We start from the raw sequence: 17,654 nt of genomic DNA on the forward strand, positions 1-17,654 counted from the left end.
TAAATCTTCTCCTCCTGCTGGGTCTGACTTCTGGGAAAAAAGCATATGGTATAAATATTACTATATTTGGTAGTGAATACTAATGATCACTCAGGAAGCTCGTCCTTCAGCTTCTATGGCCTTTAGCATCTAGTTGCTTTAAAATGTGACATGCTTTGATTTGATTTAATAATCCTTTTGAATTTATGATTCAGAATTTGCTGTATGAAATCTATCTGTAAGATCAGAGACACATGGACATGGAAAGACATACACATTTATTTTTGGAGTTATCCCATTAATGGATTATAACATTAAGGCAAGAAGATCAAAACCTGTTCAAGGCACATTTCACAAAAGAGCTTACTCCTCTTAAATCAGTAGCATCTGGAAAAAGATTCAACCCAAACATACACACATACACATAGACACGTAAGTTACATAGGGTAACATTGCTTTACCTTTTCTTTCCCGTGAGAATCGGAGGCTCACTGATACCACAAGAAAAAACCATTTATCAATTTCCACATGGGGAATATTCTAATCATTGAATGGAATGGCAGAACAAAGTGTTTTGAAATGTGCAGAAATTATTTTAAGATCTACATAAAAACGATCAATAGCACATTCTGTGTCATAATAAATTTGAAAATTGAATTTCATAAGATTATAATACACAGGATACATTAAAAGAATTCCAAGGACCAAATTAAGAGAAATTTGGTTAAAAATACAATTTTACTCCACATCAAAAGCTTTCTAAAGTTTTATTCAAAGCTAATTATACTGGCTCCCTCATATAAGAAATGGTATTGTGTTACATAGTACGACAGCACTACCAGCTCAGATAGCATAAATCACTTGCTAATTTGGCTAATAACATTAACAGTGTTCAAACTTTATTCATTGGAACCAATAAAAAAATCCTCAGAAGTTGGATATATTTGAGTCAAATGTCACTGTAAACACAATATAGATTCCATAATACATGCCATTATTTTCTATTGTGTCCATAATGAAAAACTCCATAATGAAAAATAAAAATATAAAATATATATTTTGTATCAAAATTCTTTGTCAAAAACTACAGTTCACATCAGAAGTTAATATCACTGGGGAGTTAAATGATTAATACAAATACAAATACATATTACAAATATTCTTTTGTTCTTCACTTACCATGATGCAAACTGCAAGGATTTAACCTTTAAGGGTTAAAGAGTTTAATCAATGTCAATGTCTGATCTTCTGAAGGCGATAAAGAACAGTCTGTCTAGCGATACCCAACAGAACATCACTTTGTCAAGCCACAAAGCGCCCAAAAGCTTGTCAAGTAAGTTACCAGAAACCTCTTTGTGGTTAGAACTCAGCTCCTTCCTGCTTGACCTATTATTTGATATTTGACCACTTGGTTGCAAGACACTTGCTCTTTCTAGCTGAAATGTCACTGGGGCATCTTGTCAGCTCCCCGACATCTCGGCCTGACATACAATTTTACTTTTGTGTGCTACAAGGCAGAAAATGCAGGGCAATGGCCTTGTTTTAAATTCTGTCAGCATCAAAGATGGGCGTCACTCTTGGGTCCTACCAACAACAAAAACAAAAAAGGAGTCTATTTTGAAGGTCAAAACAGCCATTACCTTGAAGTTTTTTAGCTTATACTAAATATATTACCTGCTATACTGGTGTGGGAACTGTCCTTATAAAGTGCCTAAACATACCACAGAAATCCTCTCAGTACAATTGCTCTACTTTCTTATCAAATGCAGACTTGATAAAAGGATGAGTTTTCAATGCCTGCAGGGACCAGATTCAGCAGTTAACTTAACTTGTTCAAATGGGCAAGTGGTATCATGTAGCTTTACAAGGAGCAACCTGACCTTCTCACATTGACCAGGAGTGACATTATTGTGCAGGAGGAGAAGCAGTCACATCATTTCTGTTTTGCACAACCTGCTTAAAGTTTGCAACTAAATGCTTGTCTTCAGTTGAGCTGACAAGAGAGAAGAGGGGCTCAGTGAACCATGGCAGGGCTGCCATGAAATGACAGGAATCATTGGCATACATTTCAAATAGCTCTCTCAATCCTATTAAAGTATTGCAGTCCTGCTTTAAAATAGACAAGTATGAAACAACTTTGATAGATAGAGACTAAAATGGCTTATTGATTTTTTAAGTCCGAGGGAAATTACCCAAAATGTGTCATTCTTTAACATTTAAAAATATGTTACATAAAAATGAGGATCTGTGATAATAAAATAAAACTTAAGAGAGAAAAAAGTGGGTTATTTCATTATTCAAGGAGACAGATACCTGCACACATCAAGATATCACACAGTTTTTTAAAAACCCACCCCAACTTGTGCTCAAACAAAATTCCACTGTAAGAAAATTCCCCTTCAAAACAATTTAATTGTACTGTTAATTCTTCCTCCATTTTTTTATTTCATAAAGTCATAATCCAATCTGAGGTGATCTTTTGGCATTAGCAGACATAGCCACTGGAGAGGAATGAGATGATAGAGGATGAGGCAGAGTATTTGAAAATGCCTCCTTTAAGAAAGTATAAGTTGTATCAAGTTCAGCTTGCAATGGCAAAATATCCCTAACATCAACTGTGTCAGCAGGAAGAGCAACTCTTGAAGGAATGGAAATATTCGAATGGTCTCGTGATCCCATCTGTAACATACAAAAGAAAAACATAATAAACATCGAGTTGAAAACTCTCCAAGTCTAAAACCATAAATAAGAAAGTAGACTAATAATCACTATAATATGAAATGGGATGGAAATTAGCATTTTTAAAATCTGGATGACAATTTGTAAATATAAATTATTTTCCAGGAGGGACTGAATCCATATATCCTACATCATAAACTTTTAAAGACAACAGAAGAAACACCAAAACTTTGTATGAAACTTTTTATAAAGTTATTGTTAATACAGTCAAGCATTTTCTCCTTAGTAACAATTCATTGTCAATTTACAAAAGTCAATGCCAATAGTATTTATTTCATTATGCTTATAATAATATGTAATATATAAGATTAGACTGCTAAGAAAATGAATGATGGGTATTTGCTTTTTAAATCTATCATCTTAAGTGACAAATATAGCACAAAGAAAACTTCCAGAACATACTGAGATATAAAATTCTAGTGAGAAGAACTTTCTACTTTTACCTTTAGCAATAATGCCACCACCCCTCTATTTTGTTTTGTTTTTAATATTTTTAGTTGTAGATGGACACAATACCTTTGTTTATTTAGTCGGGGTTTTTTTTTTTTTTTTGTTGTTGTTGTTTTTTATGTGATGCTGGGGATTGACCCCAGTGCCTCATGTATGCTAGGCAAGTGTTCTACCACTGAGCCACAACCTCAGCCCCACCACTCTGTTTTGATACAGATTATTCTACTGTAAGTATTTGAAAATCATATCAAAGTAAGGGACTGCAATATGAAAACAATTCACAATATATATTTTAATATTGCCGTATCCAGAATCTAACTTAAGAAATGCCGTATATTCATGAAGTATTTGAAAACAAAATTAACATTTTAATAAAGCTATACATTTAAGCCTTAAGTAACATTAGTAATTAGTAGATCATTTTTAATCTGAATGAAGTCTTAGCAATGAGGTATTGTTAGGTATTGTTTTATGACATTTAAAGTAGTAGAAAAATAGCAATCAATTTTATGTCAGAATTTTCCAGATTCCCAGCAAATAAATATATGTTGCCGAGATAACAAGTCTAGTCATAAGTATTTCTGCTAAAATTCATATTCTATATTATAAAGCTTTTAAAGTCACCTTTTTGGTAGAAACTCTTAAGAGTTTTGACAATAAAATAATGAAAAATATAAGGGGCTTCTTTATTATGTCATGTTATACAAAACTGTTTTTACATGTAGTAACAAGAAAGCAGCTATTTCTGGCTTTAGAAACGTATTAGAAATTCAACTGTTGTATGTGTTACCATTTTTGTAGATTTTTTTAAAACTACAACTGGAGAAAAATCAATGTCTGCATCTAACACCTAGTTCAGCAATTTTCTTTGATCTCTGTTCTTTTGATTTCTTGATACTCCACTGCAAGCCTATCGCTGGCGGAAATCATCTCTTTATATGCTGGAAGTTAAAAAACACCTAAAATGGCCACTTGGATAGCTTTATGAAGGACAGGGTTTATCTTATCTCATGGAAAGCAAAGAATTTCCAAAATTATGTACTGGCCCTGTTTAGCAGCACTGATGAGGTTTTACTCATAGATCCTCAGTACTGGGCTGGAGCCTGTCTGCTCAGAACAGAGGCATCCCCTTACCTCAGAGGCTGGCCATGCAGGGTCCTGTATTCTTTCTGACTTAACCACCTTTTCTGATATTTTTCCAGGTGTTTGTCTGAATTGGCAGCATTACCTGATGGGTCTTGCTGCAATGAAAACCATAATGCCACCTAACTTCTCATTCTGCCAGACCTGAGAATAAGGGGGATGCTGGAAGAGCATGGGACGGTGGGCTTACTGTTCTTTTTAGTAAAACTCAGTTATGGCAATTTATTGTGATTAAAGAATATGGTCAGGCAAGGTCTCAAAAGTTTGTTTTAACATCGTTTTTTGTATACTGTAAAATTAAAGCTTTATATATTTATAGGAATATAAGGTGATATAATTTTTAATACAATGTGGAATGATTAAACAAGCTAAGTAACCTATCCATCATCTCAAATATTTGACTTTGTGATGAGAACATTTGAGATTTTACTCTATTAGCAATTTAAAAATGTACAGTAGTCAATTGTTAGCTATATTCACCACACTGAAAAATAGACATTTTAAAAAGACAAATATTCCTCCAATCTGATTGAGGCTTTGTATCCTTCAATTTTCATCTCTCCAGTCCCTCAACTCTCAAGCTTCTGTTAAACACAATTCTACTTTCTGCTTTTAAGAGCTCAATTGTTTTAGATCCCACATCAAATGAAACCATGTGGTATTTGTCCTTGTGTTTTCACTTAGCTTATTTCACTTAGCATAACTGTCCCCAGTGACAGAATTTCTTCCTTTTTAATGGATGAATAGTATTCTAGTATTCTAGCTACATTTTCTTTGCCTATACTGAGGTTAACTCCATAACTTGGCCACTGTGAACAGTGCTACAGTGAATATGGGCAGTCAGGCAGCTTTACAACACACTGATTTTAAAACTTTGGGGTAAATGCCCAGAAGTTGGACTGTTAGGTCATGTGGTAATTCTATTTTTCATTTTTTTGAGGGTTGTTTTTACATCTTCATACTTTAAGTTTTGGTCTATGAAAACAATGTGTGAAAAGAGATGGGTTTATAGAATCAGACCTAGGAAGATCAGGTATCTTTCAATGACATTTTCTTCTTGATGTTGTAAACTAGAGAAAGGTAACTGCCAAACTGACCAGCAACTCCGGTTTTAAAACTATCAGTGATATACATAATTTCCTCAAACCTATATACTATGCTTTAAGTTTCTCTTTTTTTTTGTTCTTGTGAGTCCTTCAACCTAACATATTACAGAATTAGGAAGGTGGTCCTTCAGGGAAGGTGTCTCTATAAACTACTCATTTCTCTCTAATAATTAGTCTACAGATCTTGGCAATTCTACAAAAAGAATGTCTTTTTTCAGTCTACTTTTCAACATTCATATTTTTGACTATGTGTGAAACTGGCCTTTTATTTAATAAAACTTTTTAAAAAATACTTTTTGGTTGTTGATGGAACCTTTATTTTATTCATTTATATGTGGTGCTGAGCATCTAACCCAGTGCCTCACACATGCTAGGCAGGTGCTCTACCACTGAGCCACAATCCCAGCCCCAATACAACTTTTTTTCCTTTTAACTAAATAACCTTGAAATGGGGTGTTGAGTATTTCTCTAGTATTTCAATCCAGTCTTAGTTTTTATACATTATCTTCTGGCCTTGTATCCTAAATATAGAAAACAACTTTAAACCCTTAAAGGGGAAAGGGTGGGGGAGAAACAGACAGACATGGACAAAGAAACACACACACACACACACACACACACACACACACACACACACACACATTGGTTTCCCTACAGACTTTTAACTCCAAAAGGTATCATCTCCCACAAGCAAACATGCTTATTTTTGTATAAATGAAAATAAATGATACTACTAAGATCATCTGCTGTACTGCTAGTAAAGAATTTTTTCAAGATAAGATAAAATCTGATTTTAAGTCATTTAGCTTAAAAAGAACCCACCAAAAATTCTGGTGAGATTTTGAATTGAGAATGTAATGTTAAAATAATAAACGTTAATTATTTTTCTTGTACAAATAATATGCAGAAATATATCATAATATTCTTAAAATATAACATAGGGAGTAAAAGACAGTTAAATAACTACTTGGCAGAGACCATTAAAAGTTAATATTCACCGCCTGATCTTACATTTTAAACCTGTGAAGTCCATGGTCATTTAAACGGCTTTTGAAACTGCTAGGGTGTTCTGGTAGTCTTTTATGTAAATCTTAATTTAGATGATCTTTCAGAAAGAAATTAGTTACCTGAAATAAAAGCTAGATGTCATGTGAATCTTTATGGAAGCACTTTTATTTACTCAATAAGCTGTAAATGATTCTATTTGAACTGTTATAGTCCATCAGCTAAATACATATTCACAATACAAAATGTGTCTACTAAATTTCTCCCTTTAAAAAAATCTTATGGAATATAGAAATTGCACACAGCCAATAGCCATTTTTCAAGGCTTTAATATCCTGTTTTCTAAGACTGTTATCCAAACAACAAAAATAAAGCATTAGTCTAATAATAAAATTATCACTCAACGAATTATCTATAAATCAACGCCACTTTGCCAACTGAGACTTCTGAAACAATGACACTAAGCCATTTGTCTCCTGCAAAACATTTATGATCAAGTTAAGTCTTCCAGAATTCCATATTATAGAATTGTGAGGGAAGGCACAATTTAGAAAGCTTGGGCAGTACTGCATAGCAATTATGCTAAGCACATTGTGTGGTGAAGAGAATTCTAGACTGAAGTGTTGCAGACTGCAGTTCCTTCTCCCAGTTCTACTACAATCTAAGTGGGACATTGTGAGGAGGTGAATTAGTCCACCCATGTCTCCCCTTCCTTTGCCTGAACTTTTTCCAGTTCTGAAATTATACAGGTCTACTCTAATACCATGACCCAATGTCACTGTGAGTGACATTGACCTAGAAATCAGAGTTTCCTAAATATCATACTTAAAATTTTAAGAAGCTATACATAGGCCATTCTTAAGAAGAAATACTTATTGCACGTGGTTCTTTAAAATACCCAAAGAGATAAGATTAGCCATAGTTTAAATGATCTGGCTTCATTCAATTACATTCTTTAATGCACTTTTCATTATTTAGACCTCCATATTCACATAAGTACTACTGACTGGTTTTAAGTCGAGGGAGACAGCTCCACATAAACTGAAAAAGAAATAAAAGCACCCACAAGAGGGCGTTACAATGAGGCTGTCTCGCTATGTCTATGTTAGTTCCAGCATGTTCTTTCCACTAGAGTCTTGATACTTAGCAACACAGTTTTCTTCCTTCCAAATGCTGTACTGAGCTGGCTAACCAAATTTCACCTGTCCATTTTCCAGTTCTGCCATGCCGGACATTGCTGTTTACACAGACAATCAGAGTTGGAAATATTCACATATATAATTTCCCATTAAATATTTCTTACAGTTACCATTTCTAATGTTTAGTTACCAATACCAAATCTATTGGAAGATTTTACTCGTTCCCATCCCTATCAAGTCACTGAAGCTTAGTACAAAACAGCTAGCTCTTTCACTCACTGACATCAGGACGTGGGGGTAGGGAATGTGAGTTAATGGAGCATTGTGTCTATAGGAAACATCCTAAAACCCTGTGTACCGGAGATTAAGAAGGAAGGATAATCGCAGATTTAGAAATAAATCAGAAACGAAGGTAGAAGAAATAAAACAAACTTGACAATTTTGTCCTCAAGCAGACACCAGCTCTTGAACCAATCCACGTGGTTCAAATTTAGCCTCTTCTGCTTGGTTGATAAGGAAGATTAACAGGATTGCTGGTTTTGATTCTCTGTGCTTCCTGTAGCCACACCCTTTGCAGCTCTTGGCTTCCCTGTCCAGCCTCATCTCCCACTTCCTCCCTAAACAGGTTCTCCATAGTTCACACTAGCCTCTCCTGGCTATCCACTTTGGACCTTTGTGGGTTGAATTCAAACTTGGGTCAAGGATCAGCTTTTTGGTAAGACCCTTCCAGAAACTCTTCCTACCTTTCCCCAATTACAACATCCAATCATACTTTTACATTCCTTCATTAGCATTCATTTCACTAATTTGTATACCTTTATGCTTTTCCTATTAAACTCAGTATGATGAAATCATGATTCTGTATTCCTAGCACTTAGGAGAATGTAAGTAAGATTCCTAATTGATGAATGACTGAACAAACCACTCAGTATTACTTCATGGTCTTGGTCTTTTATTGCTGTTTGGTTGTTTCTTTGCAAATACAGATTATGTTTCATACAGAAGTAGCAAGTATAGTGGAAAGGACATGGAATTAGAAGCTGTGGAGACCTCAGGTTCCAAATTTTGTTCTGCTATATATTAATTATGTGATCCTTGACAAGTTACTTAACCTACATGAGTCTGTATCGTTATTCATGAAATAAGAAGAACAATCTTTCATAGTAGAGTTATAAAGATCAAATGAAATAGCATACAAAAATACATTGTATATAATAGTTCCCTTTCTTTGCTTCTCTTTCTATTCTCAAGTGAAAGAAATTCCAATTTTAACATTACAGCAAATATGCATTGAGTATATATAGATAGGCTTAGCTTTATAGGCAATTACATGAATTCTCAGGACTCAAGAAGAAAGTACTGCTGTTACCCTCATTTTACAGTTGAAGAAACTGGGATTCAGAGTCTTGATGTGATTCTTGATCTGATTCACTTATTCACACACTTACCACTTTAAAGAAGATGCAGCCTCAGAATTATTTTATTTTATTTTAATACTATGGATTGAACCTAAGGGCACTTTCCCACTGAATGAGCTGCATCCATAATACTTTTTTTTTTTTTTTCCTAAGTGGCTGATGCTGGACTTGAACATACAATCCTCCTGCTTCAGCCTTCTGAGTCATTGAGATTACAGGCGTAAGCCACTGGGCCCAGCTCATGCTTATTTTATATGTATAACTATTCCATAAATATAACAAGGATTCAACAAATCTCTGTGACTGGAAAATGAAAGTACAGAGATTATACTAGAGGCTAAAAATAAATGTTTATATTTTTGATAGCATATATTATTATAGCCCAAGATTTTAATATTCATGGTATTAGAGTAAATAAATACATTTTATGGTGTGTATATAAAGCCCTTTCACCAAAGCAGTTTATATGTTGCTATATTCAAAGGTAAAATTCAGCACTGAGGTTTTAAATTACACTAGAACACTTAAACTTTAATTTTAAATTACTTTAAAGATATCTTGTGCCTGACAAGATAACAATTCCCATTTTCTTCTCTTGGATATTTAAGTGTCCTGACGTGATTTAGATTGGAAAAAGAGTTGAAGAATTTTCCCTGATGGCTTTTGTTCTTTCTTTTCCTAGTTTCCTTCATACCCTTGTGCTCCCAGCCGACTTCTATCCTGCCAATCCCGACACACCTGATGATAGAGAGCGTCTGAAATGGACAGAAATGCAAAGGAAACATTCTTTCTTTTTGCCTTGGAAACATATGCTCTCAAAAAACTCAAAAATTTTGAAATGTAAATATGTCCATACATTCAATGATACAAAAGCTGAACCAATAAATACTGGAAAATATTATATAGGAAAATGCCACTGAAAAATGGAAATGGTAAACTATTTTTTAAAAAAATATACAGCACACATACTAATCATGAGGATGACTTTGTTTGTTTGTTTGTTTGTTTGTTTGTTTTGGTGCCAGGGATTGAACCTAGGGGCTCTCTCAACCATAACCCCAGTCCTTTTTATTTTTTATTTTGAGACAGGGTCTCACTAAGTTGCTCAGGGCCTTGCTAAGTTACTGAAGCTGGCTTTGAATTTGTGGTCCTCCTGCCTTGGCCTCCTGAACTGTTAGGATTATAGGCAAGCACCACTACACCGGCTATAAGGCTGACTTTCTTAAAGTCTTAAGCAAAACAATTAGAAGAACCACCTAAAATAGAAAATAGGTTAAGGATAGCATAATTATTATGCTTGAATTCACTTGTAACAGAACACCCAAAATACCACTGGCTTAAGTTTATTTCTCTCTAATAGGACTACATGAGTCTGTATCCTTATTCATGAAATAGGAAGAACAATCCTTCATAGTACAGTTATAAAGATCAAATGAAATAGCATACAAAAATGCTACAGCCAGTGCAGTGGTAACAGAAATGCAGGCTGCTTCTATCCTGGGCTCTAAAGCTCAGTGTGTGGCTTCTACCCCATGACCAAAAATGGCTGCTTAAGTTCCAGCTATTATGTTTGCATTCTAACCAGAAGAAAAGAAGATAAAGAAAGAGGCACAGCTTCCATTTAAAGACACTTCCTAAAATAAAACATTTTTGCTTACATCCCATTACCAGAACCTGGGCCATATGGCTAACTTAGATTCAGGGGAATCAGGAATAATGATCTTTTCCTCCCCTGAGCATCCCAGGTAATACTGAAAGGCTCTAGTACTAAGAAAGAATGAACAAACACATGTGAGAAAATCTTTTTTTTTTTTAGAGATAATTTTTTAATATTTATTTTTTAGTTTTCGGTGGACACAACATCTTTGTTTGTATGTGGTGCTGAGGATTGAACCCGGGCCACACGCATGCCAGGCGAGCGCGCTACCGCTTGAGCCACATCCCCAGCCCACATGTGAGAAAATCTTGGCAGCATCCGCCTTAGGAAAAACTTGCCTGTTTGGTTGGGGTAGGAGTACAATAACCAATAAACATATGAAAAGCTGCTAAACTTCATTGGTAATTAAAGAAATGCAATACAAAACATGTAAAAGAAAGATTACTTTTCACATATAGGAAAAAGTAGGTATCTTGGTGATACCCACTGTAGAGAAGAGGGGAAAAAGCAAACTCATGCCATGTAGCTTGGGATGAAAACTGGTGCTAATTTTCTGAACAACAAAATCCCTCCGTATTTACCAGTTCTACTACTAGGCATATCTTCCATGGCTATACTAAGAAGGTGAGCATAGAGCTGTGTTCATCGAAACATTTTAAAATAGGAAAACATGTTTTAAATGAAACTAAAAATCTTTCAACAGAGAACTTTTTAAATACAACACAGCCATATAATGCAGTAATTTAATAAACTCAGGTAAATATGTAAGTGTTGGTGTCAAAATAAGTGGAAGTGGGGAAAAAGAAAGTCAAAACAGTATTATGAAGATACACAAACATACATAAGCACAGGTGCTCCTTGCTTTACAATGGGCTTACATACCAATATACCATAATAAGTTGAAAATGCATTTAATCTACCTACTGAGCACCACAGGTTGGCAAGATAGCACACACTACTATACCAGCTGTTTACCTCTATGACCAGGAGTTGTAGCTCGCTGCTGCCACTCAACATCACAAGAGAGTATCACAGGGCATATGGTTAGCCAGGAAAAAAATAAAAATTCAAAATTTGAAGTATGATTTCTATTGAATGCATATCATTTTCATGCCACTGTAAAAGGGAAAAATCATAAGCACAACAATGGAAACTTGAGGACTGTCTGTACATATATATCTACACATACATATACTACATATTTATTTTTTAAATAAGCATAAACACACATCTACTTATACTTAGTTCTATTTTCTTTTGAAAAAAGAATTATAAAAAAATTATCTTTGAAAAAAGGGAGTTTTCGGTTATAGAGAAAAGCTTTGAAATTTAAATTTTTCTTCTGATGATGTCTTATCATTAAAATTATGTGAATTATGAGAAAAAAGTTGTGAATTGGCAGTTCACAAAAGTGGAAAAGCAACTGATTAACAAATAAGTAGAAAAAAATAGTAACCCCCACTAATAGTCAAAAATGAAAGGTAAATGAGATTTTATTACAAATGAAATCTGAACTTTAAAAATTATGGTTCTAGGGGCTGGGGCTATAGCTCAGTGGTAGAGCACTTGTCTTGCAGGTGTGAGCCCCAGGTTCAATCCTCAGCACCACATAAAAATAAATAAATATAGTGTGTCCATCTACAACTAAAAACATATTTTAAAAATAATTATGATACTAAATGTTAGTGAAAGCATTGTAAAACACGCATTTCATAAATTACTACTAGTTGTAGCAGTTGTACAAAATGATAGAAACATTTTTACTATAATTGGACAACTCTCTTAAATGGTTAATGCTGTTTAATTCCACAATTCCATTTATTATTAGGGTCCTTATATTAATAGCAGACAAAAATTGGAAACCTTCCAACATTTAACCACAGAAGTAGGGATAGGTAAGCTACAACCACTTGATAGAATGTTATGAATCTATGAATTTATGGTTATATATTTTTTATAACATGGACAAATGCTCAGGCCTAACCAAGGGTCAGGAATTTTTTTTTCTATAAATGGCCAAATAATAAATATTTTATGCACTGCAGGCTATATATTCTCTCTTACAACTACTAAACCCTGCTATTGTAGTACACAAATATCCACAGACAATGTTCAAATGAACTATCATGGCTATGTTCCAATAAAAGTTTACCTATAGACATAAATTTGAATTTCACATAATTTTCATGTCATAAAATATTAATTCTCTTTTGCCATTTTTCCCAGCAACTTAAAATGTAAAAAACATTCTTCATTCATAAACTATACAAAAACAGGCAGAAGGTGGATTTAGCCCAGAGGCGGTACTTTGCTATAGACTCTGTAAGTGAAAAAGTAGTAATTATGTAGGGTACTTGTTTTGAGGTACAAGGAATTAAGGAATTTCTGGGATTTTTTTCCTCTATTATTCTATATTTTCCAAATTATCTACACTAAAGTATATTTTAAATTTATTACTAAAAAACCTTTATTTAAAAAGACTGTTTATATATACTGAAACTATATATTTTACATATGCTTAAGTATATATATATGCATATATTTTTATTATAGTATGACTGAAATGTGTGGCCAATATGAAAATGCACTTAGGTAAGGGTCTCAAAGTATTTTGCAAGTTTCAAAGGGATTTTGATTTAGTAGAGAAAATTCTTTTCAACATTTTCAGTTTCTAACTCAGATTCATAATCTTAACATTGAGCAAATGCATACATAAATAATTATATTGAATAACTAGTACCTCTACTTGGTACAAATGTGACTCCTTATGCAGAGTGGCTACTTACAACTTGTGAGCCTTCATTTTACTCCAAATACCACTTCCAGCTGCCAAATTACAACTTTTGTGGTCAAAATGTACACATGTCACACTCTCTCTGGGAACTATTAGGCAAAAGTTTTTTGACCACTTTTTCATTAACTGAAGAATTTCCTCTTAAAGTTATGTTTTTTAACTCAATGTAAAAAATTTAGCAATAATCTGAAAGCTATAAACTGGAACCTTTTAACGGTATGTTTTTCTCTGAATGGAATTACTCACCAGGCTCTCAGGTAAAGAGGAGCACAGCAAGAGAAGAATCACCTACAATGAAAAGCTGCTTGAAAAAGATGACTTTCCTAAAGCTTACTAGTCATGTAAGTATCAGTCAATCACTCATCTCAACAAACTTAGCAATAAATTTACATTTTACAATTTGAAACCCTCCCTTCCACAGCTATTTTTAGGCCACATTCTCTCATTATTTTATTATATCACATCCAAAATTCCTAACCATTCTTTAGGAATGCTGCAAATATTCTTTATTTCCCTGCTGACCATTCCCAGTTTAAGTTCTATATTCCCTAAGGCTGTGGGTCCCTTGACCAGCCCTGTGACTGGGCCTTTCTGGAGGAAAGAATGTGGTCTATTTATCAGTTAGAGAAAGGCACTTCAGATGTAAGATAAATCATGCAATTTGGGAGTTACATCTGTGGAATGCCTTCAAATCACAATAAGCACTAGAAAGTACACTCTAATAAATAAATAAATAACTTAGCTGGCAAGGACATTTCTTTTACATGGCATGCAGGAATGTTGTTTCTGACAGAACCAGGCCATTTTCAGGAGTCTCAAACATGAAAATGGGAAAAAGGGAGAGAGGGGGAAGAGCTGGAAAGGGATATTGGCCAAATTACATAGTTATATCGTGCATATGTGCTAATATGTAACAACAAATGCCACATTATGTACAACTATAATGCACCAATTTAAAAAAATGCCCAGAAGTGGGATTGCTAGATCCCATGGTAATTCCATTTTTGTTTCTTTGCAGAACCTCCATACTGTTTTTAAAATGGTGGTTCTATTTTGCATTTCCACCAACAGTATACAAAGGTTCCCTTTCCCCCACATCTTGGCCAACACTTATCTTTCTTCTAGGTAATAGCCATTCTAACAAATATGAAGTGATATCTTATTATGGTTTTAAATTGCATTAAAATACCAAGCATTTTTTCATATATCTGTTGGACTTTTGTATGTGTTCTTTCAAGAAATGACTATTAGGGTCCTTTATCCATTTTTAAATATAATTATTTTTCTTGTTATTTATTTATTTGAATTTCTCATATATTTTGGATATGAATCCCTTCTTTGACATATGATTTGCCAATTTTAGTTATAATCTCTGAGTTTTCTCTTTGTTGTTTCCTTTGCAGTATAGTTACTATCAAGTGTCTATAATGTGTCAGATGCTGTTTTAGATACTGAGATATGGCAATAGATTGAACACATAAAACACCCTGTTCTCAAGATTAGTTACTACCCTTTAATCTACATTGCCAGTCAGTTTGCCTGCAATTACTATGTATCTACACAACTCCTCTTTTCATAGTATAAACTCTGAGGCACAATGGTACAGAAAGTTTTCCAGAATCACCATTATGTGGATATAGACAAGGTCCCAGGAATGATTCAAATTTCCCTGATTCTCTCCTGACTTTCTTACACCAAATCTCCCATGGCCCTGGAGAGTCCACATCAAGAATCACTGGGTATCTGGATTTTTCCACCAGGTCCAATGCACTAGAAGGCTCACTAGACTATGTGGGCAATGTCTCCACCCAGTTTTAGTCATATGCCCATCCTACATCCTTTGTCACTTGGAAACTGGCAACTCCTACTAGAAGCTATTGTCTAACAGAGTCTATCACAAAACATTTTTTTCAGCTTCACTTGTAGGCCCTTTTTCTAAGAGTGCAGATGCCAGACCCTAGAAATGGAGGAAAGCCACTAGGTAGTTCTTCCCATTTTCTCTCCTTTCACTACCTGCCTAGTAGTCTTTCTTCACCAATCATCTGGGCCCTTATTCAAATTAACTCCTCCCTATATCCTACAGGCCAATTTTCCAAAAAGGCCTAGACTTGTTTGAATTGTATTTTAGGCTTAGAGTAGGGTGTACATAGACATTATCTTTTACAAAGGTTTCAAAGCTCTTCACTAAAATTTCTTCATCAGTTATTCAAATGCCTCTTCATTTTCTCCAGCCTATGTGCACTTTTATTTTTTGGTAAACAAGTCATCCTTTTAGAGTTCATTTCCTTCTCCATCTTTTCTTTATTGTATATTTGATTATGATTGGGAATACTCAACTTTTGTTATTGAAAACAAGAAAAAAAGTTGGAAATGAAACTCAGAATTAGTGTTCAGCACAGATCATGAATCAAGACAGCAGAATCTCTGTTAAGAATAGATAGTACCTATAAGACATAATATTTTATGGATAAAAAGGGATAGAAAGACCACAAGTTGAGAAGTGCCACCTCTAAGCTAATGGCATCCTTAAATCGGTCCTTAAAGCTGTTGGGCAGCTTAGCTAGCCAACAATAGCCATCTGCCAGGCAAGCTTGTCCCTGCATTTGTCCTGGAAAGCAAGTGTGTTTAAGTAATCCTAAGCACCATCTGTTCCCCACGCTCTCTTTTTCAAACCTTAGCTCTGGTCCTGATAACCTCACAAAGAGTGGGAAAAACTGATGCATGAAGGAGCGACATATCCTATGAAAAACACAGATCCAAAAAGTCGAGTACTATGGTCCTCCCTCCTGCTTGTTCCCTACCATCTCTCTTCTTCCTTTTAACCATGCTTTAACTCATTTAGTAAACCATGCAATTTGAGTGTCTTATTTGGGCCTGTGAAGCCTTCTGTTCTATGGTGTCTGGGATCATCTGTTTGGCAGTATACACAGCTGTAGTGACTTCCCATAAAATATCTTCTCTCTCCAGTACTGATTCGTGTGCTGATTCTGAAGCATGCCCTGCTTTCTCCTGTCTCAGAGCCTCTTTTGTGTGTTGCTTTTGCTGTTAAAAAGAGGCTTGCTTGTTAGGTTAAGTCCTACTGTTTTGCAAGACTCAGTTGGGTATCACCTTTCCCCAAACTTCCCTTGCCATCCATCACCTCATATGAGGGTTAAATATCTCTCCTCTGTGTCATAATACCTCCCAAACACTTTTGTAATAGCACAGAATTACTGTCCTCTGTTTGCTTAGACCCACACTATTTCAATGTGGTAGCCACATGTAGCTAATAATTTTAAATTAAAATTTAACCTAATATAAAAGTAAATTTAAACATCAGTTCCTTAGTTATACTAGCCACATTCCAAGTGCTCAAAAGTCACATTTCTATCATCACATTAAGTTCTACGTAACAGTGCTGGCTTAGAGTATTCATTTCTTGAAGGTACAGGCTATCTTAGTTTTTTTCTAAATATAGGAAACAGAGAGAGTAACCTGCATAGGGACCGACATACAGAAGGTGCTCTACTTGCCTGCCTATTCTTGAAGAATGGACTTGTTCTAACCCATATTCTAAAGAAAGCCAACAAGCATCCAATATTTTGATATTAAATGCTTCTCTTTCTGAAAATATTTTTATTTCATGGAGTTTAATTTCATTTTCTTTAAATCCAACTTTCTTGAAGTCCTCCTTTTTAAGTATCTAAAGTTTCAGAAGGAACCTAAAGAGTCCTTCCTATGTTTATCTTTCTTGACCTTCACATGGTTATCATTATGGTTTTTTACACCTTAGGCAAGTCAGAAAAAGAAGAATCCTGTGATGTGAAGACAAGAGGAAAGTCATCTTGGCAAGTGTCCTTTCTCAAGACATGCAGCAGGAATCCTAACATTCTAAAGCTAGATTTTCTCTATCAGAGCAAAAGGCATTGCTTTTTCTACTGCTTTAATTGTAAGTTTCATACTCTCTTGAGAAAAAGATTCTATTATAAGCTAAATTTGGAGGCAATCTAATTGTTTGATGTAAACCTTCAAAGTTTCCTTTGAGTTGAATGTCTATCTGCTTGGGCAGAAAAGGGGAAAAGAGGGAATTTACATTCACTTTGCTAAACATTAGCATCTTCTGTTCAATCATTTGAATGCAGGACAGTTAGGGGGAAACAGCTTAGAGAACAAGAGTTGACATATACAGTGTAAAATCTTTTAAGGTGCTTGGATTCAATGAGGGAGAAAGTGAGACGGAACCAT

At 34.6% G+C, this 17,654-nt stretch overlaps 1 protein-coding gene across 1 annotated transcript in view; it reads right to left on the reverse strand.

Moving 5' to 3' along the window:
* Positions 1–258: 258 nt before the first annotated feature.
* The window catches only part of CCDC171 (coiled-coil domain containing 171), a 387,757-nt gene continuing 370,361 nt past the window's right edge, over positions 259–17,654 (reverse strand). Inside the window, exon 24 of the mRNA XM_081262194.1 lies at positions 259–2,658. Coding sequence (XP_081118320.1) covers positions 2,434–2,658 — 225 coding nt within the window. The 3' untranslated portion in view covers positions 259–2,433. The remainder of the gene's footprint in view (positions 2,659–17,654) is intronic.

Source organism: Spermophilus citellus (assembly GCF_964194105.1).
Source record: "Spermophilus citellus genome assembly, chromosome: 2".
Taxonomy (NCBI): domain Eukaryota; kingdom Metazoa; phylum Chordata; class Mammalia; order Rodentia; family Sciuridae; genus Spermophilus; species Spermophilus citellus.